Below are 24,361 nucleotides of genomic sequence, written 5' to 3' on the forward strand. Positions count from 1 at the left end.
TATATATATTTAAATTTTAAATTAAAATTTAAGTTTTAAAAATTGCGTTCTTAAAAGTTTTTACAAAGAAAAGTTGTTAAAAAGCATTTAAATTCAAAATTCCAATTAACTTACTCTCTAAATTTGAATTAGTGAAAATTTTTAACTAATTTCAATTAGAGCCCGTTTTCACCGTGCGAATAAATTTTATTCTTCCGAGATGTTAAAGACAGTAGATATATTCTGCCTTTAACCTCACGAAAGATTAAATTTATCCACACAGTGAAAACGGGCTTTTAGTGACTCACTTTTTGCTTTGGAATTAGTTAAATTTTACTAATAATAAAAAAAAATATTTTTTACAATCGAATTAGTTAAATTTATTAATAGTAAAAAAAATTCTTTTACTATCGAATTAGTAATTAGTAACCACCCCCAATTTGAAACCACTTAAATTTAAATTATTAAACGAGGTTATATTTTTTTTGCATCATTTAGAACCCAAAAAACATAGGTGGTCTAAAAAACAAATTTTAAATTTTTGACTATTTTAGAATTTTTATTTTTTTGAAAAAATTAATATTTTTGAAATCCATACCATAGATTCTTAAGAATCATTAAAAAAAAAAAATGGAAAAATAGTCAACATTTTTATTTTTTTAACCATCCTGTATGTTTTTAGAGTCAAAATTATGCAAGAAAAAAAATATAACCTCGTTTAATAATTAAAATTTAACTGTGTCAAAATTGGAGGTGTCGCCTCCCTTTAAAATTTTTACCAATTTAAATTTACAGAGTAATTCGTTATTTTAAAATTTTATTAATATATTATTTAAGGAGGTTCGATCCATTAACATAACCTCAAACTAAAAAGTAGTTTTTAACAGAACTAAAAATATATATTTAAAATTTATTACACTCAAATTCGACAGATCCAATTGTACAATTTTGGAAAAAAACATTTTGTATTTTTTCTTAAAAGTTAGTGAACAAAATTGTAATTTTTATGCAATTCTTACAAACAATAGCTCAGTTTGTTCTTTGAAAGATTTTCTACAATTCTGTTTGTTGAATTTTATTAAAAATATTTTATTCGAAAGTTAATAAACAAATAAAATTTTTATTTTTTATATTAAACAAGCCCTTGTTTATAAAAATTGGACTCGAAATAATTTTTTTCCAAAATTTTACAATTGGATCTGTCGAATTTGGATGTAATAAATTTTAAATATATTTTTAGTTCTGTTAAAAACTACTTTTTAGTTTGAGGTTATGTTAATGGATTGAACCTCCTTAAATTTATTATCTAAAAAAAAATTTATTTATTTTGCGATTAAGAAAAAATAATCTTAGATATAGAATATGAAAATTGCATATATACATGAAATAAAATCATATTATAAGAAAAAGAAAATTAAAAATGAATTCAATTTAAAATAAAATTGATAACGGTAAGGGGATAAATAATTAATAAATTTTGAAATTGTGATGAATTTATAGGTAGTATAATATTGTTATTGTTCATCGATGAAGAACAGCTTAATGTGCATGTTATCTATTATATCGATGAGTAACTCGTTTTTTTAAAGATCAAACCATTTTATGCAAAGTGTTCCTCGTCTTTCACTACATCGCTCTCTCTCTCTTTCTCTATTTCTCTCTTTTGTATTCGTCAGCCAATCTCGTCTCCTTAATCATTTTTTTTTTCGTGTTTTCTACTAAAAAGCTAAACATTTTTTTCATTTCTCTAACAATCAACATCCTTATAATGTCAAATCTTTTTTTTTTTTTAATTTTTTGAAATTTATTATGCAATGACAGTAAAATTTTTTAAAATTATCAAAAGTTTTAATTTTTAATTTTAAAGTAGAAAATTTTAAAATTAATTTTCAATTCAAAATTAAATTTTTATTTAATTAGGAAAAAAATTTTTTTTGATATAGTGTATTAGAATTTACTGATTCTTTCATTCAGAAAAAATTAACTTTTTCCTATAATAATAAAAAAAAAAAACACATCAATTGCTTCTACAATTATTTTTTCTTTTGTTCAATCACAATTAAAAAGAAAAATGAAATTCGAGACATGACGTATCTTCATCAATCAACCAAAAAAGAATCCTCTTCATTTTTGGCAGGGTTAGCAACTCTTTTTCGATTCATCGTTTACTATCTACTTATATATATATAAAAATAAAATGTGAATTGCTTTCGATTCAATTTTAACATCCCATCAGCGTTCATTAAAAATAAAAAAAAAAAATAATAAAAGAATGATAGGAACCTTTTCGAAAATTGTTTTGATTCGAATATAGAACACAATGGAAACAATTCCATTTTTGTTGGAAAAAAGTACAAGTATGAAGTGAACATTATTGACAATACTTTTTTTTTAATTAAAATAACAGTTTTAAGGTAGAAAATTCTTTTTTTAAAAATTGATCTAATCTAGGGGTAACTATTATAAAAAATAAATCATATTGAATAAAGAAAGTACGTGCTACTGAATTAGATAAATTATATATATATATACAATCTTAAAGCTTAGATTTTCAATATAGAGAGCTTATAAGCTTTCTAAATTTAAATGAAAGATATATTTATATTTAAATATAAAAAACTCATAAGATTCCTATATTTAAATTTAAACCCTTTAATGTAAATACTGCTCAATACAGTTGTATTACGAGTTTATTCTATATATAGGACATTCTATTTTAAAATTATACCCCTAGTAAACAATTGATAATATAATACAATTTTTAAATAATTATTTTTCTCCTATTTAATTGAATCAAATTTATTTTTGCAATTAGTTTCGAAAGAGAAATTTCTAAACTTTATTAATGGTAAAAAAAATTTTTGGTTAAATATTTAATTAGAATAAAAAAATTTATTTTGAAGATTAAACTTCTATAAATATCTTAAAACACTTTGTCTCCGATTTTGACAAAAACTAAGTCAAAAGAAAACTTAAATATTCAATTTTTTATTTCCGTAAAGTTTTTTAATGGACATTTTAGAGAATATTGAGAAATCAATTAAAATTCTCTGACGTTTCATAGGTAAAATTTGGTCTAACAATTTTAATTAATTTCTCAAAATTCTCTAAAATGTCCATTAAAAAACTTTACGGAAATAAAAAATAGAATACTTAAGCTTTCATTCGACATAGATTTTATCAAAATTAAAGAAGTGTTTTGAGATATTTAGAAATTTTAAACTTCAAACTAAAATTTTTATTCTAATTAAAAAATTTTCCAAAAAAAAAAAATTTTTACCATTAATAAAGTTTAGAAATTTCTCTTTCGAAACTAATTGCAAAAGTAAATTTGATTTAATTAAATAGGTGAAAAATAAATAATTTAAATATTGTATTATATTATCAATTTATTTACTAGGGATATAATTTTAAAATAGAATGCCCCATACATAAAAATCTGTATAACTTTGATAACAGATTCACAAAAAACTGTTTCTTTTTTGTAAAAAATAAGAAATAATAAAATGAATTTCATCGAATTGATTTTAAATGAGAATTTGTATAATTTTATAAGATATGGAGAAAAAATAGGATCAATAGTTATAATTTATTAAGTATAATGCTTTATACATTTATTGTATATATATAGGGTGAGAGATAAAAATACTAGAGTATTTTAATCCCTTCGCAGTCTAGTAGAAAAATCGTTTGTTGGCCCAAAAAGGTCAAAAAAAAAGTTACCAAAAAAATATCATATTATCGTATTAAAAGTTTTTGGAGTCGCTGAATCCAAATTTAAGGTCAGATTTAAAAAATTCAAAATGGCGGACCCAAGATGGCGAAAAAATTTTAAGTTGATTCGATTCGTTCAAAATTTGGTACTCGGGAGTTTTTGGGATCGCTAATTCCAAATTTGAGGTCAGATTTAAAAAATTCAAAATGGCGGACCCCATATGGCCACCCAATAAAACAGAAAAAATTTAAAATTTATTCGATTCGTTCAAAATTCGGTAGTTGGAGGTTTTTTGGGTTGCTGAATCCAAATCTGACTTCAAATTTGGATTCAGCGACCCCCAAAACCCTCGAGTACCGATTTTTAAACGAATGGAATCAATTAAAAAATTTTCCCGCCATATTGGGTCCGCCATTTTAAATTTTTTAAATCTGACCTCAAATTTGGAATTAGCGATTCCAAAAAAACCCTAACGGAACCATTTTTATGAAAAACTGGTAAATTTTTAAATTTTTTTGAACGCCATATTGCGTCGATGTCAGTTTTTTAAAATTCAAAATGGTGGATCCAATGTGTCAGACGAATTTTTTAAAAATAGATCAGATTCGCTTAAAACTTGTGACTCAAGAGTTTTCGGGTATTCGGGGATTCCATTATCAGTTTTTCAAAATTAAAAATGACAGATCTAATATGGCGAAAAATTTTTTAAAAATGAAACAGATTTGCTTAAAATTTGTTACTTTTGAGTTTTCATTCACCAATTACGAATTTATTGCAACATTCATAATGAGTAAACCTAAGAACCGAGTAACGAATTTCAAGCGAATTTGTTAAATTAAAAAGACAGCCATATTTTTGAATTTTTAAACAGTGGCATTAAAGATTTGAAATCATCAACCAAAAAAAACTCCCGTGTAATAATTTTCGTTATCTCAATTTTTATTGGCATATAATTAGATATTTTGGTATTTTAAAAGCACATTTTGAGGTTAGGTTCGATAGTTTTGAGGTTATTAATTAATTCTCACTTGATCGACATGCAAAATATTCTGATTAAGCCAAAATACCTTAGAAACGTATCAATATCTCTATTAGGTTTAATTTTAAATAGTCAAAAAGGGACATTTTTTGTAAGTTTTTGAGGTTAGGGTTTAATTTTGATGACGGATTTGGATTTAACGCATCCAAATGTGTTTCATCTCTATATCAAGATACTTTTATTTATTTTTGTTTGTTTGTATGGATATGTTATTGTGTCCTTCTAATTATAACATCAAATCTTATTTTTTTTACTCTATCCAAAGTATACTATATTTTGGATTTAAAGAAAACGCTTCTTGGTTTCAAAGAAAATTTCTTTGATTCATAGAAATTTTCTTTGAATAAAAGAAATTTGTGCATTAAATCAAAGAAATTTTAACATTGATATAGGGCCAAAGAAACATTTATTTGAATTAAATAAAAAAATTTCTTCGAAATGAAGATAAGATTTTTTTTTGAATGAAAGAAAATTTATTTGTTTCAAACAAATTATCAAAGAAAAATTTATTAAAGAAATTTATTTCTTTGAATTAAAGAAATTTTCTTTCTGGGTGAAAAAATCACTGTAAAAAATGTTTAAAACTTAGTTCGTGTATAATTTGTATTTCTATCGAAATGTATAAAATTACCCTGTTTAATAAGGTTATGTTCACTTTATAAATACAGGATCTTTTACATATTTGATATTTTTACCACTTTCAATGTTTTTAATATTGGCAGATCGTACTAACAAAATATTACCTACATTGAAAGTGGTAAAAATACCAAATATATAAAAGGTCCTGTATTTATAAGGTGAACATAACCTTATTAAAAAGGGGAATTTTACACATTTCGATAGAAGTACAAATTCTAGACAAACTAAGCATCTACATATTATTTTTTACAGTGCACTTAAAAATAACATTTTATATTATAATATAAATTATTAATTCATATTATATAAATATATACATTAACTATTAATACATATATATATATAGGGGACAAGTAAAATCAATCGAGTAAGGAATATAATAGAAAATACTGCGACAAAAAAATTATCTTAATTCAATATTTTAATACTAGATTTTGATTCAATAGTTAAACAAAAAAAAAAAAATCTCATTGTCGATATGATAATTCGAAAAAACCTTGTACTTTTCTCCATAAATAGGTTCTATACGAATCCAATTCAATTTTTTCGTTACGCGCACAATCATCAATTCGATTATACAATAATTGATTGATGAATATGCTGCAATAAAAAAAAAAAGACTTCTCCCTTCAAAAATCAGTTCCTTATCCTTCCTGCCAGCCTTGTCTTGCTAGCTCACTGTCAAGAAGTTGACCTTCGTTTTTGGCCATGGTTGTTTTTACTACATATTTATACATATATATTATATATATATATATATTTATATATACACATATATTTTCTATATACGTTATATATCGTTAATAATTTCTCTATTTCATTTGGCATTTATGTATATCATTATTTTTAAAAAAAATTTAAGTATGTACAAAACATACACATGCGTTTCACTATTTTTATTATTATTATTATTATTATTATTATTATTATTATTTCATATACGATATATATCTGTATTCCAATTGTTGTTTTTGCGTTAAGTGCAATATATTGCGAGGCATAAACACCTATATCTATACATTTTTGTATATCTATATGTGTTTGTTCCGCGTGTAAATATATATATGTATACTCAACATAATTTTTGTGCATTATACATATATATTGCGAAAATGAGTGACGAGGAATATTTCTAGAAAATAATGGATGGCTACATAATCGAGAATAGGGTCTACTTTGTAAACACATTTTTTTTAATTTCTCAAAAAAAAAAAAAAAATAATAAAGCCGCAAAGAGCAGGCGCGCCAAACAAAAATGAGCGTCAACTTCTTGTGCTGCTGCCGTAATTCGAAAAAAACACTTGATATATTTTGTACATATATATATATATATTTTTTTGTAATGAAATCTTTCCGTGACACCACTTTTGTCTTTTCTATTAGAGTAAAAAAAAAAAAGAAAGAGAGGGAACGATTCTTTATTGGGGACGATACTACGATCTCTCGACGTCTGGGAATAGTTTTTTTTTTCCAAAAGTAGCTTTTTGTTGGAAGTAGTTTGTCAAAAAAAAAAAAAAAAAGAGAGAGAAAGAGAAGCATTGTAGTTGGTTATCCCCTTAGATCCACACCTTTACTTTAGGTGACCTTTCCAAAAAGAATATACACATTTTCAAGAAACGTGACGCTCCGCGACAAATCGTAAAAAAAAAATTAGTTTTACATCAATGAAAAGTTCTTTCCTAATTAAGGAAATACAAAAATAGATTTTACTTTTCAATGGTTTGTATAATCCTCTTAGTATTCAAAAATCAGAAACTTTTTTAGATACCCTTTTTGTCGCTGAGCGTCACAATACACTTGGAAAGCTCACCAAAAATGAAGGAAAAGATTTTAGTACAATAAGAACAAAACTTTAACAAAATCGTTCGAATTGTCACTAGTCCCTAAAAAAAACGAATTCTAACTCTAGGTATGATCATCCTTTCGGGGATGATGATCCCTATTCATTAGTGAAAAGTGAGAATCCAAACGAATTGTTATTTGTCCCAGTATATGGTTGGTAAACAGACGGTCGAGGGAGACGATACCCAAAAAAAAAAAAAAAAAAATTCCTAAATTGTCTCCTATATAAACGAGACTAGAACCAAAGTTTCGAATTACGTGAATAGAGAATCGAATCTCGCTCGACAATATTAAAATTAAAAAATTCAAAATGGTAGTAGAAGAGAAAAGCAAGAAGTTGATGTTCTTGTTTGTTTGGTTGCAGGAGTTGATGGGTGTGGATGAGCGGGTGTTTGCGTGCATGTACTGCGGTGCCTCGTTCCTTCACCAGAGCAAGCTGACGCGGCACATCCTATCGCACAGCCTCGAGTCGCTCAAGTACCGCGAGCAAGCTGCTCATCTACAGCTACAGGCCCAACTGGGTCTGGAGCCCGGTATACATCTATCCCCAGAGGCACACTATCCCACTGGCGGTCCAATTGAGCCAATGGACTTAGAATTGGCGGCACATTCTGATCCAACGTCAGGCGTTGTACTATGCAAATTTTGTGGCAAATCATTTCCAGATGTTGGTTCACTAATAGCTCATCTACCAGCGCACACGGGCGATCGACCCTTTAAATGTGAATTTTGTGGCAAGGCTTTTAAATTGAGGCATCATATGAAGGATCATTGTCGTGTACATACTGGTGAAAGGCCATTTCGTTGTACATTGTGCGGTAAGACCTTTTCAAGGTCAACGATATTAAAAGCCCATGAGAAGACCCATTATCCAAAGTATGTGCGCAAATTTCTATCGCCAAGTCCCGTTGATCCCACTGAGGAAGAAGCACCACCACCCCCACCGCCGTCGCATCATTGAGTTCGCCATGAACGACACTACTACTACTACTACTACTATCGTCATCAGGAACATCATCATCATTATCCTTTTTCACCTGCAAATGTGCATTTCTCCTAATATCCTTTTTAAATTTCCGCTCCGGAGCCACCTCTCGCTCTGCCGACTTTATATAAAAAAATAAAAAAAAAAAAAAAAAAAACAACAACCGAAAGGTATTTCTAGTTAGTCCTGTGATTTTGGTTAGGATATGGTTGGGAATCGTCGTGTTCAGAGGGAGGGGCACGTTAAAACTTTCATCTCCCTCGCTTAATCAGTGCTTTAAGAACGAAAAACGTTTAGCTTAAATCGACACAACAATTAGCTCTTATCGAATATATACATAAATGCCGGTTATAATCATGCCCGATGGTTTTACGGAAGAGGATTTATAGGAGAAATTAAAAAAAAAAAAAAAAAAAAAGAAAGAGACCATATACCAATTTATATGTATAATTGCTAAAGCAACGGAAATATAGGTGACTTTAACAAATACAAAAAAAAATTTGGTAACAGATGTGAAGAAGATGCTTTAGAGAAATTGATGAAGGGAAATTTTGCTGATTGAAGGAAATTTGAAGAAGTGAAAAATTTGAATTTTATTAAAAGCAAGGAAAAAGAAATGATAACGAGAGGAATTGGATTAAAGTGCGAATTTAACAGAAGATGAGAAAAAAGATTAATTCGGAAGGAAAAAAATAATTATTTAAAAAAAATTGAAGCACGCTGAAAATAACAAAAGTGCTGTCAAAATCATCAATTGGAACTGACAAACAGAATTTACGTTTCAAAATTACATTTATAATAAAATTTTATAAACAGAAAACAAATTGTTTTAAAATGTCTTGTTTTACAGACATTCGTTAAAGCAGAAATTTTCCAAAATTCCGGATCCAAAAATATTGATTAAAACAAACAAAATGAATCGGTAAATACAGAAATTGGCAGAAAGAAACTAGTAGAAAAAACCAATTTTCTTTTTAATTAAAATTTTCATAAAACAAGCAGATTGTTATTGGAAAAGTTGCTATTCACTTAGAAGAAAAAAAAAATTGGTAACGAAAGAAATTGAATTAAAGTACTAAATTTACCAAAAGATAAAAAAAAAATTTTTTGTTAAAATAATTCAGAAGCAAAAAAATACTAAGGAAAATTGAAGCAAATTGAAAATAACAAGTACTGTATTTGCGTTTGAAATTGCATAATACAAAATTTATAATAAAACTATGTGCATAGGAAACAAAGTGAACAGAAAATATAACAGAAACATTAAATCTACTCTTCTGTCAAATACCATCATCATTTGTTTCTTGTTTTGCAGCCAAAAATTAGTTAAAGCAGAAATTTTCCCAAAACAAAATTCTGAATGCAATAAAATTGGTTAAAATAAAAATCAAAATCAGTAAAAACAAAAATTCAATTCTTGTTTTGCATTTAAAAATTCGTCAAAGCAAAAATATTCCAAAGATGCTGGATACAAAAATATTTTATTAAAAAGAAATAAAATGAATCAGTAAATACAGAAAATCGTTTCTTGTTTTCCAGTCAAAAATTAGTTAAAGCAGAAATTTTCCAAAACAAAATTCTCTATGCAATAAAATTGGTTAAAATAAAAATCAGGATCAGTAAATACAGAAATTGTCAGAAAAAAACTAGTAGAAAAATATTGGATTGCTTCTAAATTAAAATTTTGAAAAAAAGAAGAAATCAAATTACAAAAAATTGCTACTCACATAGAAACAAAAAAATTGCTTCAAAACCGAAATTGTGCAATAAAGCAAAGGAAACAAAAATATTTACAAAAAAAAAAAAAAAAACGAAGCTCAAAAGCAAGAAAATAATAAAAAGTTGATAAAATCAAGAGCTCGGTATGAAGAAACTGCTAAAAGTTAGAAAGAAAATGCAATCGGCAATTAGAGGAAAGAAGTTACTCTTAAAAAAAAAATGAAAAGAATTCCTTACAAAAAAAAAAATTATATCGTTAAAAAAAATTGGTGTAAAAAATAAATGTTGCCAAAAATTCGTCAAAAAAAAAAAAAAAAAAAAAAAATTATTCCAAATAAAAATTAGTGATGAAATTTGTTTAAAAATCAAAAAATTAGTGAAAGAATAATTGTTAAAATTCAAAATTAGTGAAAATTTCAAAATGTGTGGTAAAAATTAGTGAATTTAAAAAAACTGTGTTAAAATAATTAGTTAAAGAAAAATGTTAAATAACAACGAGGAATTGGTTTCAAGAAGAAGAAAAAAGTTGATAGAGGCAAAATGTTGGTAAAAGCAAAAAAAAAAAAAAAAAAAAAGAAAAGAGTTTGGTGAAATGTTAAGAAAAAAAAAAAGAAATTATAAAAAAAAATTAGAGAAAGTGAACGGTGACGATGTACTTTGACGTGAGGATAAAGGCGCGGTGAAAAAAAAAGAAAAAAAAAAAAAAAGATGTAAAAAATCTTAAGATCCGCCGCCATGGTTGGTGCTTTTAAGAGATTTTGATAAAAATGCTGTGAATATTATATTGATTACGATTACTATATATATATAAATATATCTATTGTAATAATGTAACTAACGTTGTACGATGTACGATGTGACTGTTGTTAATACGATTGAGAATATTTTATACAGTTGAATATCAGGGGTTTGTTTGGTTTTTTGAGGAGGATGAGAGGGCTGCCCGGAGGAAGGGGGATTTAATTCGCGATTATAAATAATTTATTCGCGTTCATTATTCAAGCTTGAATGCATTTTCGAGATCAATTTTTGGCGCTGAGAGGGGCTGATCATTAACGATGCATAATAAACTTTAAGACAAGTCGGCTTCTCCACTATCGATTTTCCTATACATTCTAGCTAAGACGAAGAACAGAGAGAATCCATGTATATATTATTACAATTATTATTATTATTATTATTATTATTATTACTATTATTATTATTTTATTACTACTAGCAATATTTTTATTTTTAAGATAAATAAAAATAAAAAGCTTTTCATATTTCATTTTTCACTTAAAAGTAATTTTATATTTGACTCGAATAAAAAAAAAATTCAAATTTATATTTTAGGAGAAAAATACAAGTTTCCTTCTGGAAATAATGTTTTAAAAAAAACAATGAAAAAAGGGCAATATATAAATATCAATAAAATGGAAATTTTTTTTTTTATAAAATGGTACGAATTGTAATTCAATAAAATTTCAATAATTGCAAATTGTCAAGGAAGATCCAATTTTTCATGAATGCGCGTCTTTTTAGAATTTGAAAACACAAAAAATTATACATTACATAAAAATAATGTGAAAAATGAGAAATGGAAAGTAAAGTGTATATGTGAGAAGACGTCAGAATTGTTATTGGCCTATACAATTTCTTGGATGATTATTTTAATTTTATGTAAATATTATATATATAGAGAAAGATCCGTTTTTTTCAAATAAGTAAACAAAATCATTTTTTTTTTTTTTTTTTTTTTTTATAGAAAAAACATTTGTATAATTTATTTAAAATATCTATTTATTAAAATGTCACAATTCTTCGTTAAAAGAAAAATTTAATTATTTTCAAAATAAATTATTTAAATAAAAACTGAAATTTAAAAAAAAAAAAATACAGCCAGGTAAACTACAATTCTGATAAAAAATCTTAAGGGATTAAGTTTTGTAGAATAAAAGATCGCTTCTTTTATCATTAAAAAATATAGACCAAAATAGATAAGAGTAAGAATTGTATAATATATAATATATATATATATACATATATAGATTAATATAAGACTTTTAGACTGGATTTTCTTACGCTCATCTATCAAGGTAAGCAAACGGATTAATTTTTTTTTTTTTTTTCATTTAAAATGTAATCAACATTTAGAAATTTTCTTAAATAGAAGATTTTTATTTTTACATACAGTAAGTTGATTAAATACTGTTAATATATTTAAGTTGAATAAATAAAGAAGCGATTTTTTTCCCTCTACTTGTAAATGACATTAATTAAAATGAATTGCACGTGTTTATTGTCACGTGTGAGCACGATAAGTTACTAGAAATCAAGTAAAATCATATACCTGATATCGCGTAAACCATTCAAAGTGCAATAATTTAAAAAAAAAGAAAAAAAAAAAAATAGACATACATTAAGGGAATCCTCGACATTTTTTTCTTTAGTTTAGTTTCTTTCTTGCCAACACAGAAAAAAGGAATTTTTAATAAAAATTATAGTTGTATTTTTTTTTTTTTATTAGTCTGAGGAAAATTGCCACACACTTTCTAGATAGCACGTAAGCTTGCAGCAACCTTGCGGCAAACTTGCCAAGCAATATTGCCAACCTTGCAGTAAGCTTGCTGTGGAAGGTTGGCAATATTGAACGGCAAGCTTGCCGCAAGGTTGCTGAAAGCTTACGTGCTATCTGGGTTATGTAAAATTTACCAAACTATTTCGTAAATTATACTATTATGTTAAATAATTTCCAAATTTTAATAATTTTTATTTTTTCTATTTGTCATTATGAAAAGAATTATTGTTTTTTTATTACTGAAAAAATTTATTCTACAAGTTTCCTTAGGGGGCAAAAAAAAAAAAAAATTTGGAGCAGCTACAAAAACAAATAACTCACAAAAGAGATAAAATATCTTTTCTTCTTCGTCTTTTTCCTCTTCTTCTTCTTCTTCTGTTTAAATATAATTTTACGATACGTATAATTTAAAGTAGCTAGATAGTCAAATTATTTTAGCCCGTCATCGGCAAGATGGATCCTTTTGAAAAATTTATCTCCTCTCACAATCATGACCGCATTATTCATTATCTTATTATTATTTATTTATTCGCATTCAGGATAAAGAATAGAATAGGAAATAGAACGAATTTGCGACACATTAAACGAGTATTTTCTCTCCGTAAAACATTACCAGATGCAAGATTTTTGAAATTTATTCCGGACAAAACAAAAAAAAAAAAAATTTTTTTGTCATTTAACATATTCACCCTTTTTTTATAGAATAAAGAACTTTTTTTTTACGTCAATTGAATTTTTATTGACAATTTGAAAAAAAAAATTATAAATAAATTATAATCATAATAATTAATTTTACTGAAAATAGAAAATTTGAATTTTTTTTTTTAAATACAATACAATTGAAACAAAGAGAGGATAAAAGAAACTTTTTGCATTAATTAAATCGAATGTAAAAAAATATTTTCTTATCCAATATTTTATACAGAGACTTATTACTTTTTAATTGAAAATTAAATTCAAAAAAAAAAAAAAAAAAAAAACTTTTTTTGCGCTTTAAAATGAGAAAGTGTTAATTTATTAAATTGAATTATATTGTAATTTTAAGTAAATTAAATCTCAGTAAATTTTTAATTATAATTTAATTTTAAACAAGAAATCAGTAATTAATATTACTTGATAAATTAGCGAAACGATTCTGATTTTATTTAATTAATTACCAGATTTAAAAACAGAGGTAAATTTTATAAAATATTAAATTAATTTTATATATTTCATCTACTTTTTAATCATAGAAATTTATTTTAACTGTTTTTTAATGAAATAAAAATAAAGTTATAGTGAAATTAGATTAAAAATTTTAATTTAAATAATATTGTTTGATTAAATTATTATTTTTTGAAAATTATATCTTTTAGAAATATTTTGCGTGCTATTGAGGAAAGTTAATAAATATTTATTTGTAAAATAAAATTGATTTTATTAGTAAATTATGTATTTTTTTAGTTATAATTTTATTTGAATAGGAGTAGTATAAAAAAAGTTAATAAGAGGAAAATATAATAAATATAGTTGTATTTGAAATGACACATAAGTGAATAGGGAAATTTTTAAAAAAATAACTGTACTTATAGTTTAAATATGTTAAAATAATTAACCCTTTGCCCTATTTTGAATCCCATTCTAATTTTTTTTTTTTACTTTTTGGGTTTTAATTTCTAAAATTGACCTTTGGGATATATTTTTGTATTCCAATGCAATAAATTTACGATTCTAAACTCCGATTTTTATTATAAAAAAAAAATAAATAAATTTTTTAAAAATCTTTATTAATTTTTCAGAAAAAAATCATGAAAATTAAATTTTCTTTATCTAAAAACTTTCTGCCTCAAAGGGTTATAATATATTTTTAAACATTTTCTTAATATAGTAACTTAAATGAATTACTAAATTTCGCTTTTTTCGATTATAATTTTTGCAAATATATATTAGCCTTCAAAAGTGGGAAAAAATCGAAAGCGAATAAAGTGATTTTTAAAGCTGTGATGACTATACATATATACATATTTTAGTGGCTCTATTAACTTCAATAATCCTTATTTTAGCAATACATATATATATATAAAAAAATTATTTGAACTTTCAATGAAAATTTTTACATTCTAGAATTTTATATCCTTCGAACTCAATTTTATTACATACGAGACAAGTTAATTTATTTATTTTGAATTAAATTAATTAATTAAATTGAACAAAAATAGTTTACATTTTACAGCAAAAAATGGATTGTTAAAAAATTTTATATTTTCATTTTAAATAACATTAAATTTACAATAACTTCGTCCATGACTATTATTACTTAATATTTATTTTTTAAAATAGGAACAAATAATAATGAATTAAATTAAAATAAATTAAAATTATGTTTATCGCCATATATTATAAGCTTAGATGAAGACAAATTTTTAAATTTTTAAGCTGTGATTTTACATTTTGTCAAATTACATTCCAACTATATATATATATATATATATATATATATATATATATGTTTAAAAATTAAAAGTCTCTGTATAAAAATGGATGGAAAATTAATATTTTTACGTGTAAACTTGCATGATTGTAATGTTAGTCAAACACAGGGAGTTAAAAGCTCTTTTTTCATTTTAATAATGCAAAAAAATAAAAAGAACTATTTTATTGACAAAATTTTAATTTAAGTTTTAAATAAAATATTTCGTTTTCTAAAAAAAGTGTTATTAAAATTTAAAAAGAAAAGTTGTTAAATATCGCTCTCTTTATACCTATAAATATTTAAAAAAAAAAAAACGCGGCTAACACACAAAGTGGTATCTATTATATTTAATTTATAAAAAGTAATTCATTTACTTTTAAAAAATATATTTGTCTTTTAAAAGAAAATTATTTCAAAATGAATTGGACAAACAATCAAAAACAAAAGTTAATCCAACTACATATTTTGCGGGACTTTGTATAAATAAATAAATAATTTGAAATTTTTTAATAAAATAAAAATTCAATCAAAATTATTTTAATGAAAATGTAAACAATTTAATTTTTGATAATTAGAATTTTTAAAAGTTTTATATTAATAATAATTAAAAATTATTTTTACTCTAATCGTTTCTTACAGTAAATTTTTTTAAAGTTTTTTTTTTTTTCAAAATGCAAGTTTTAGTGATTCAAATAATAAAATTTTCCACACTTTTACTGAAAATCATTCTAAAGAATAAAATGTTTTTTATTTAAAACTTGAAAAATGTGAAATTGGATTAATTTTTGTTTTTGATTGTCTGTTCAATTTTTCGTCAATGTAAAAAAAAAACCAATCGAGCGCTCGGACGGGATTTCAAATTTTTAAAAACAAAATCTTTAACAATTTTGAATATTTAAAATTTACCTGTAAAAAAATAAAATTGAAATAACTCTCGACTAATAACCCTCCTCTCGTTTTTTTTTAAATTAAGGGAGGCACTAGCCTTATTTAAATTCTTCAAATTTAAATAATTGAAGGAAGTTATATTTTTTTGCTTGCTTCAAAAAAAAAAAAAAAAAAATGTTAATTTTTTACTATTTTACAGTAATTGAGAAAAAATTAACATTCTTCAAAATTGAATTATTTTCACAATTTTTACTATTTTTCATCGACAATTTTTTTTTAGTAATTTTTTAGAATCTCCCGGACGTATTTTCAAAAATTTTAATTTAAAAAAAAAAAATAAAGAAAACAATTAGTTGAAAATTCATTAATTTTCATTTTTCGAATTAGCATTTTACAGAATTTCTCAATTAAACGAATTTTTACTTAACAGAATGTTTAGGTACCACATTTTTAAATCGTTCAAATTCTTAAAACGCCGAAATTTTATTTGTCCGAAATTGAAAATGACCGAAGAAAAAATTGACAGAAAGATTTCGGCGCGATTTTCAAAAATTCACCAATCACAATTTTCTTGACAAATTCTAATTGGTCAATTTTAAAAAACACACCAAAAATCTTTGTTTATTCGGCCATTTTCGATTTCGGACAAATAAAAATGCGGCGCTTTAAGAATTCTTTACAATAAAAATTAATTTCATCAAATTCAAAATCCAAAAATAAAAATTTGTCTAAAAATTTAATTATATGTAAGAAAATTTTTTAAAATCAAAATTCTAACTAATGATTTTGATAATCATGCGCTCAAAAAAAAAAAAAAAAATAACTTCGTGCGATTATTAAAATTTTAAAGGTGTCAAAATAAAAATGGCGCCTTCATTTAATAATAAAATCGTCACTTTATTTTACCACTGCAATGGTACATATGCAAACTCCTTAAAGATTGATAATTTTTTTTTATCTGATTCTGCGAAAAAAAAGAGAGAAAAAAAAATACATCTTGAATTTCATGCTATAGACACATTATTCGAAAGCAGTTAAGTGTATCGAGCATTTAAAGTAAATAGGTCTGAGGTTCCCATAGTTACGTCTTCGTATAGTTTACACATACACACTCAAACACAAAAAGTGGTGTGTTTGTACATATATATTGTAACGTGGTCTTATAAACGATATATAGGTTGATTTGCACGTAAAATACCTCTTTAGCCAGAATAGTCGAGGAGATCCAAAGATCCGTGGAAATCGCGCGGACTGAATTCGCTTTTAACGATTTAATAATCGACGCTCTCTAATCACACGTTATTTAAAAGTTAAGCACAACTTCAAAGATTCTCTTTTTTTTTTTCTTTTTCATTTCCCTCGATTCACCCAAAAAAAAAAAAAAAATTTCACTTCCCAAAAAGACGAAACTTCTTTTCAAAGAAGAAAAAAAATTACCTTGTATCTGTAATTACCTAATTCTTCTCGGATCATCATCTCAATTTTATTTTCTATACGCAAATTATTGCCGCCTATGAAAAAAATTTTATTTTATTTTTTTTAAACTTTTTTTTAAACAATATAGGTATGTAGGAAATTTTTCATATTGTAGAAAATTTTATTTGAAAACAAAAAAAAAAATTGGAAAAAAAAGATTCAAAAAGAAGAAGATAGAATAAATACAGAAAATGTTATTTAACATAAGGAAACTTTTTTTTTTACTGATTAGAATCGTCTCATAGATTAAAAAAAAAAACTGCTTCAACAGTCATTTGATCTTACTATACAAGTTCCGACGGTATATTATTTTTTCGTCTGAATCATCTATAATAAATATGACTTGCACTATGCAATTTACAAGTCATAAATTTCTTTAGAAGTTTACATTTTTTTTTTTTTCATTGAATTTTAAAACAATAATTTGATACTGAAACCGTTACTGCAGAAATTTTCAGTTAATAAAAAAAAAAAAAAATTAGTTACAAATCTCCAAATATGTTTTAAATACTAAAATACACAAACGTTAAAAATTCTAAAAAAAAATTACTAATTTTCTAAAAACTTATTAAAATCTAATAATTATATCCCTAATAAAAGTGAGTAGAGTTTTTTTTTTTTTTTTTTTTTTGTTTAATCTTAAAACATTTTAAGCTAATTTCAATATTAAACATAGTTTTTTTTTCAAAGACAAAAAAGCAGCAGTCCACGCAATTTCGAACGGTCTTAAAAGGACATTATTGCCAGAAGTATTAATTAATTTAATTTATTTCGACACTCGTCTGTTATCCTAGCGCCGAGTGTGCGTGTACATAGAAAAATAATTTTTCTTTTTATAAACCGCGTTATACTGTCTTCTCGTTCACATATAAATTTTCATTGGCTGCATTTTATTTTATTTTTCATAAAAAATGGTTTTCGAAAATTATTTTACGAAATAGATATATATATATATATATATATATATATATGACGCTCCACGAACGTAGGGATCTTTACGTGAAAAAAAAATTTTAGGTTATGTTCAGAAATAGTAATTCTCTGTGAGTATTTTCACTTTAAAAATCATAAACATAACCTAAAATTTTTTTGCCGTAAGGTCCCTTCTTTCGTGGAGCGTCACATATATATATACACTCAGAGAAATGATATATTTGTCTCACAGTTTACTAAATATTTATTTGATTCAAATAAATATTTATTTGATTTAAATAAAAAAAAAAATTTTACGCCAAATAAATAGGCTAGTAGGCTGTGAGACAAATATACGTTTATTTAATTCAAATATATTATATTTGGTTTAAATAAAACATTTCTCTGGGTGTATAAAATTTAAAAACAAAGAAGAATTAAAGCTTTGCTGTATAATTTAATAATTAATTTATAATTAATAAATATTAATATTTAATTTATAAAAAAAATCGCAGGGGAAAATTGTGCATAATATGTCGATTCAATCACATTATTTATCGCTGACGAATATACAATATATGTATACCTCACAAGTCATGTTAGATAAATCATAAATTGACAGTGACACTCAATTTTGAATTAAATAAAAATTTTTTTTTGTTATATGTTATTAAACATCTATTTCTTTTATCTATTTTTTAAATACCATTTTTAGTTACTTAAAATTCTCTAAAAAATTTATAATTTAAAAAATATAATTTAAAACAATTTTTCATTATGATGATAAAATGTAAAAACTAAATTTTCTTTTAAATAATTTGAAAATCAGTCAGAAAATGTGGCGAACAAGAAGACAATTTTTTTTTTCTCTTATTTTAATCCGAAAATAATAAACAATTTGTACATATAAAAATCTTCCAAACTTGTGTAATTATTCACCTTGAGTGTTAATAATTATAAGAGCGATAGTAAAAATAGAATTCAGAAAGGATGATATATATAATTATATATAAAATATATAATCATATACGCATATATGAGAATATGTATGTATAATATTATACAATTTTTAATATATAATATATTTTCATAGAAATTAATTTTTTTTTTAAAACTATTACCTTTATCTGTCATTGTGGGGTCTAATAAGACCCCAGGCTTATTTTTCTTTTATTTCTCAAAATAAAAATACATTTTTTAAAAAAAGTCACATAATTTTTTTTTCCTTCCATCAATATATAGAAGATAAAACTAAAAATTAATTTTTGAAAATTTTTTTTGCAAGCATAATTTCTATACATAATACAACATTATTCAGAAAAATTATTTAAAAAAAAAAAAAATTTCAAAAATGGATTTTGGTTTTGTTAACTTGCTCCTCAAATGGTAATTTTGTGTTTGAAACAAGAAAAATTTAAACCAAATAACAAAAAAAAGAAAATTGTAAAAATAAAAGAATCTACTTTAAATATTATTAATGACACAAAAAATATTTAGTTTGTGATTCCAAAACTTAAACTGCATAATATTCTTTTTAATTTTAAAAAATTATTTACTAACTTTAAAAATATTTTTTTAATTCGAGTCTGTCTATAGCCCCTACTGCCAACTACACTGAAAAAAAATTATTTGTTTCAAATAGTTACTTGACTATTATCAAGTAAATATTTATTTCTATCAAATAAATTCCATAATTTCTGTATTTAAAATGAATACATTTAATTTTAATTGACTCAAATAATAATTGATAAAAATATTTTTTTGGAATTTTTTATTCAATTATAAAATTTAATTTGATGCAGATATTTAATTGACCCAAATAAATAATTATTTAATAATAGTCAAGTAACCGATTATTTAAATCAAATAAATTTTTTTCAGTGTAACACCATTTGTTAAAAAAAAAACCAAAATGAAAACGTATAAATTTTGAAAAATTTACGTTTTACAAAAATTATACTTTTTCTATTATAGTACAGAAAATCCAGCAAAAAAAAAACTAAAAAATTAATTTATATTCTATAAAAAATTGTATAAAATTAAACATACATATATATATATGAAAAACGTATATGAAATCGGTATATATATGTAATTTAATAGGCGCCACGGCACTGCACCTCTGACGTAGAGTACAATCAATTAGCAAAGTTCCAATTAAAGTAGATCTTAGGTTGTCATCGTACGCCTCACGAAGGTCGACAATGGCGCAATTAGCAATATTCTACATATATATATAGTAGTAGTTAGTGAAAGCAAAACGCTAGGGTTGAAAACTTGCCTTAATTATATTATTGTTAAAAATACAATACAGAGAAAAATAATAAAAATTTAAGTTTAAAAAAAAAGTAAAAAAAAACGGTAACGCGTTTGAAAGAATTTTTTTCGTTTTCCTCTTTTTGCCACACAGTTGCCAAGTCTAATTTTTTTCAACTCTGATCTCATGCTCGTTTAAGTGACCCCCTCCTTCCTTAGAAACAATTAAAAAAAAAAAAAAAAAATTGACACTCGTGCAAGAAATAATAGAGGTTCTAAAACTTTAAAAATTAAATATTAAACAAATTTTATTAATCGTCCCTTATATGAATTTTGTCAAATATATTTCATAAAAAAAAAAAAAAACTGGAAACATTTTTTTATCATCCCGAATGTGAACTTTGTAAAATATTTTGATAAGAAAAAAAAAAAGACATGAAAATTTTTTAATCTTCCCTAATGTGAATTTTGTAAAATATTTTAATAAAAAAAAGACGAAAAAATTTTTTAATCTTAAGAGCATTAAAAAATTATTTTAAAAAAATGTTCTTCATTAGATAGATTTTTTATTTGCATATTAAATTTTAAATAATATAAATAATAATAATAATACGTTTGATGAAAATTTCAGTGAATAAAATTTGGAATTTAAGTTAAATTTAAAAATTTCAACAGCTGTGAAAATGATGATAAAAAAAAAAAAAAAAATTGTTACATGAAAACGCGATGAATATTTCAAACCGATTGTATACACACAGGAAAGTCAATAATCTCACTACATAAAATAAACATTAATAAATTATTAAAAAAAAAATTACTTTTTGCTTATTTTTGTTTTGCAATTTTTATATCAAAATAAAAAGTTGAATTTTTTAAAAAAAAATTTACCAAATAATGAAAATTATTCCAACTTTAAACTCAACTATAGGTATTAAAATTATTTTTAAATAAATTATCGTAACGATCGAATTCAAAAATAAATTTAAATTTATTACAAATAAGCAATTTTTATGATTGTGATTTTTTTTTTTTGAAATCTCTTAATTTGTTGGTTTTTCAAAAATTTCAAAATACAAAATTTGTTAATATTGTCTAATTTACCCTATGATGACAAAAAAATCTATATCGATTTACATATATAGTGTCTAATATATTGTCAATTAATTTAAAAGCGAATATTTAAAAAAAAAAAAGAAAAGAAAAAAAAACTTAACAAAATTTAATTTATAGAAAATGTGTTCGCTTGCACCCAGAGAAATTTTTTAAACAAACCAAATAAGAATGTATTTTAATTAAATAATAATTTACTTATTATTTATTAAATAATAATTAATTTAACAAAAAATTATATTATTATTTGTTTCAAATAAATATTTATTTTTTATATCTGAGACAAATATCATTTTTCTCTGAGTGTAATAAATTCACCAAAGAAGCAAACTTTTATTATGAAAGTATAATTATAAAGAAAATTTTGACATAATTTTCGACAATACTTAAATCACATGAAAAATATATTTAATTGTTTAAAAAATTTCAAACTTTAAAAAATCAGACGCAAGGGAAAAAGAAAGAAGAAATATTTTTTTTTAAATTAAAATTATATATAAAATAATTTTTGTCATGGATGTTATTATTAAATTTATTTATATTTTAAAATAATAATTACTGTTACTATAATTATTATTTTAATTAATTATTAATTTTTTAATAAAAAATAATTAATAAAATCGAAGCAAATTTTTTTGATAAATTATTTTATTTGCAATTTTTTTAAAAATTATTTTTTTTATATGATAATGTTTATATTTTATGTTTCGGAAAATTATTGTACTTTTATTTCTCTCGTATTAAAAATAAATTTAACTAATTTTAATGAATTTGCGTTTTTTTTATGTATTTTTTTTCCATATATGGATTTTCCTTTTTTTTTTAATATAAATAATCTATTACTTCCCGTTTACAAAATAAATTAGTTCATTTAATTAATTTATTTATTCCCGTAATTGTATTATTCATAAAATCAAATGAATCTTCAATATTACAAAATGAAAAAACGATTTATTTGAATTAAACTTAAAATAACTTTGATATATTTACATTCAAACACAGCGTATATTATAAGTATATGATTTGAACATGTAATATGTTTGATTCAAATTTATAAATTTATATTTAATTTATAAATTTATAAATAAAAAAATAAAATTTGTTAAATTTAAATTATAATAAATTTTCTCCAACAAAATATTTAAAGCAAAATTTTTAAAAATTTAATATCCAATGATATTTTTCAAGTTTTATTTAAATATATGTGACGCGCTCTGAAGAAAGGGACCTTAGAGACAAAAAAAATTATAGGTTATGTTTTAAAATTTTTAAGTGAAAATAAACAAAGAGGATCAACTCTCAATACAAATTATTGATATTCTTACATTGTATTCAAAATATTAAAAAAAAACTGATTTTAAGTTTACATAAATAAAACTAAACTTTTAATCAAGGTAAAACTATAGTAAACATAACCTATAATTCGTTTGCTTCTATGCTCCCTTTCTTCAGAGCGCGTCACATATATACGAAGTTCCTAGTGCAAAATAATTCACCGACAGTATTAATTATTAATATAAAAATTGACCTAAAATTTATAGACCATTTTTCTTCTTCTTTTTGTTTTTATTTTTCAATAACAATAAATTTTACTTTTATTGCGCGCAGATTATATATATCGACTCAATTGTATAAAAAATGTATGAATGAGAATTATAAATGTAATTAATAGAGGAAGGAGGGGGCCAAACGAGCGTATGAAATATATATATATATATATATATATATATATATATATATATATTCTACAAAGTAGAAATAATTAGAAAAAATTTTATTATATATTTCTGAACTACAGTTCCTTGATAATGTGCGTGGAATTTTTTTTTTTTTAATACACACGCGACTCTGATGTGATGACGGTGCTTTGTTTCTCTTTTTAATTATTATTAATTATTATTATTACTGATTATTATTAGTTATGATTATTATAATTTAATTTGTACCGCAATCTTTAGTGGTTAGACGATTAAGTTATAAAAATATGCGTAGGATTTATTTTTGTTATAACAATTAATTTAATTATAATATAAGTACATGTCATTATTATATAATATATATATATATATATATATATATCATTACGTTTACTGATGCATATATAATAGTAGATATATATATATATACTAAAATATAAACCTATTTTGAAACAGTCTTTTGTTTTGTGCACATTTTTTTAATTTATTTTCAAGCATGAGAATAAAAAAAAATTTTATCCTATCCCTGCATTATCCCATACTATTTCTTTTTATATATAATTTTTAGTAATTTTCTTTTTTTTCAGTTCTTTTGCCTTATACCGTCAAAATATTTAATAATTATTCAATAAAAGCAAAGATTAATCTTACGTAATTTTTTTCGGTTGTTTCGTATATATAAGATTAGCAAAAAAAAAAATTAAAAAAAAAAATTAAAAACAAAAAAAAAACAAAAAACAATTGGTTATAGTCTTGATAATAACTGTTTGGTTTTTATCTGCGAGCAAAATTACGAAAGCTTTTATATGATATCGGGCCAAAAATAAAAATTTTTTCGGCACGTGCGCCCAAGAAATCGTGTTGCTATAACGACGATTAATCATTTGCGAAATAAACCAGTGTATACAGGATTGTTGCAAATTATTAACCTTTTGAAATTTCATTACTTTCTTCATTAGATACATCGCGGATTTTATCTCGAATTTTATATATAATACATATATAGGAGAGAAATATTTTTCACTCCGAAAACACGATTTTTTTTAAATATCTATTTTATGCATAACATTTTGATTTTTTTTCCATATGGAT

At 23.5% G+C, this 24,361-nt stretch overlaps 1 protein-coding gene across 7 annotated transcripts in view; it reads left to right on the plus strand.

Annotated features, from left to right (window-relative positions):
• Nucleotides 1-24,361, plus strand: part of LOC127283981 (zinc finger protein 629-like) — a 103,951-nt gene that overhangs the window by 46,000 nt on the left and 33,590 nt on the right. The window contains exon 4 of one of the 7 annotated variants that reach the window (XM_051309210.1): nt 7,579-8,867. The exons of the other annotated variants lie outside the window; for them this stretch is intronic. Within the exon in view, the coding sequence (XP_051165167.1) occupies nt 7,579-8,175 (597 nt within the window). The 3' untranslated portion in view covers nt 8,176-8,867. Of the gene's footprint in view, nt 1-7,578; nt 8,868-24,361 lie in introns of those variants that run through there. 7 annotated transcript variants of the gene reach the window in all.

This window comes from Leptopilina boulardi, unplaced genomic scaffold (genome assembly GCF_019393585.1).
Source record: "Leptopilina boulardi isolate dan_hultmark-lab unplaced genomic scaffold, ZJU_Lbou_2.1 LbouV2_316, whole genome shotgun sequence".
Taxonomy (NCBI): domain Eukaryota; kingdom Metazoa; phylum Arthropoda; class Insecta; order Hymenoptera; family Figitidae; genus Leptopilina; species Leptopilina boulardi.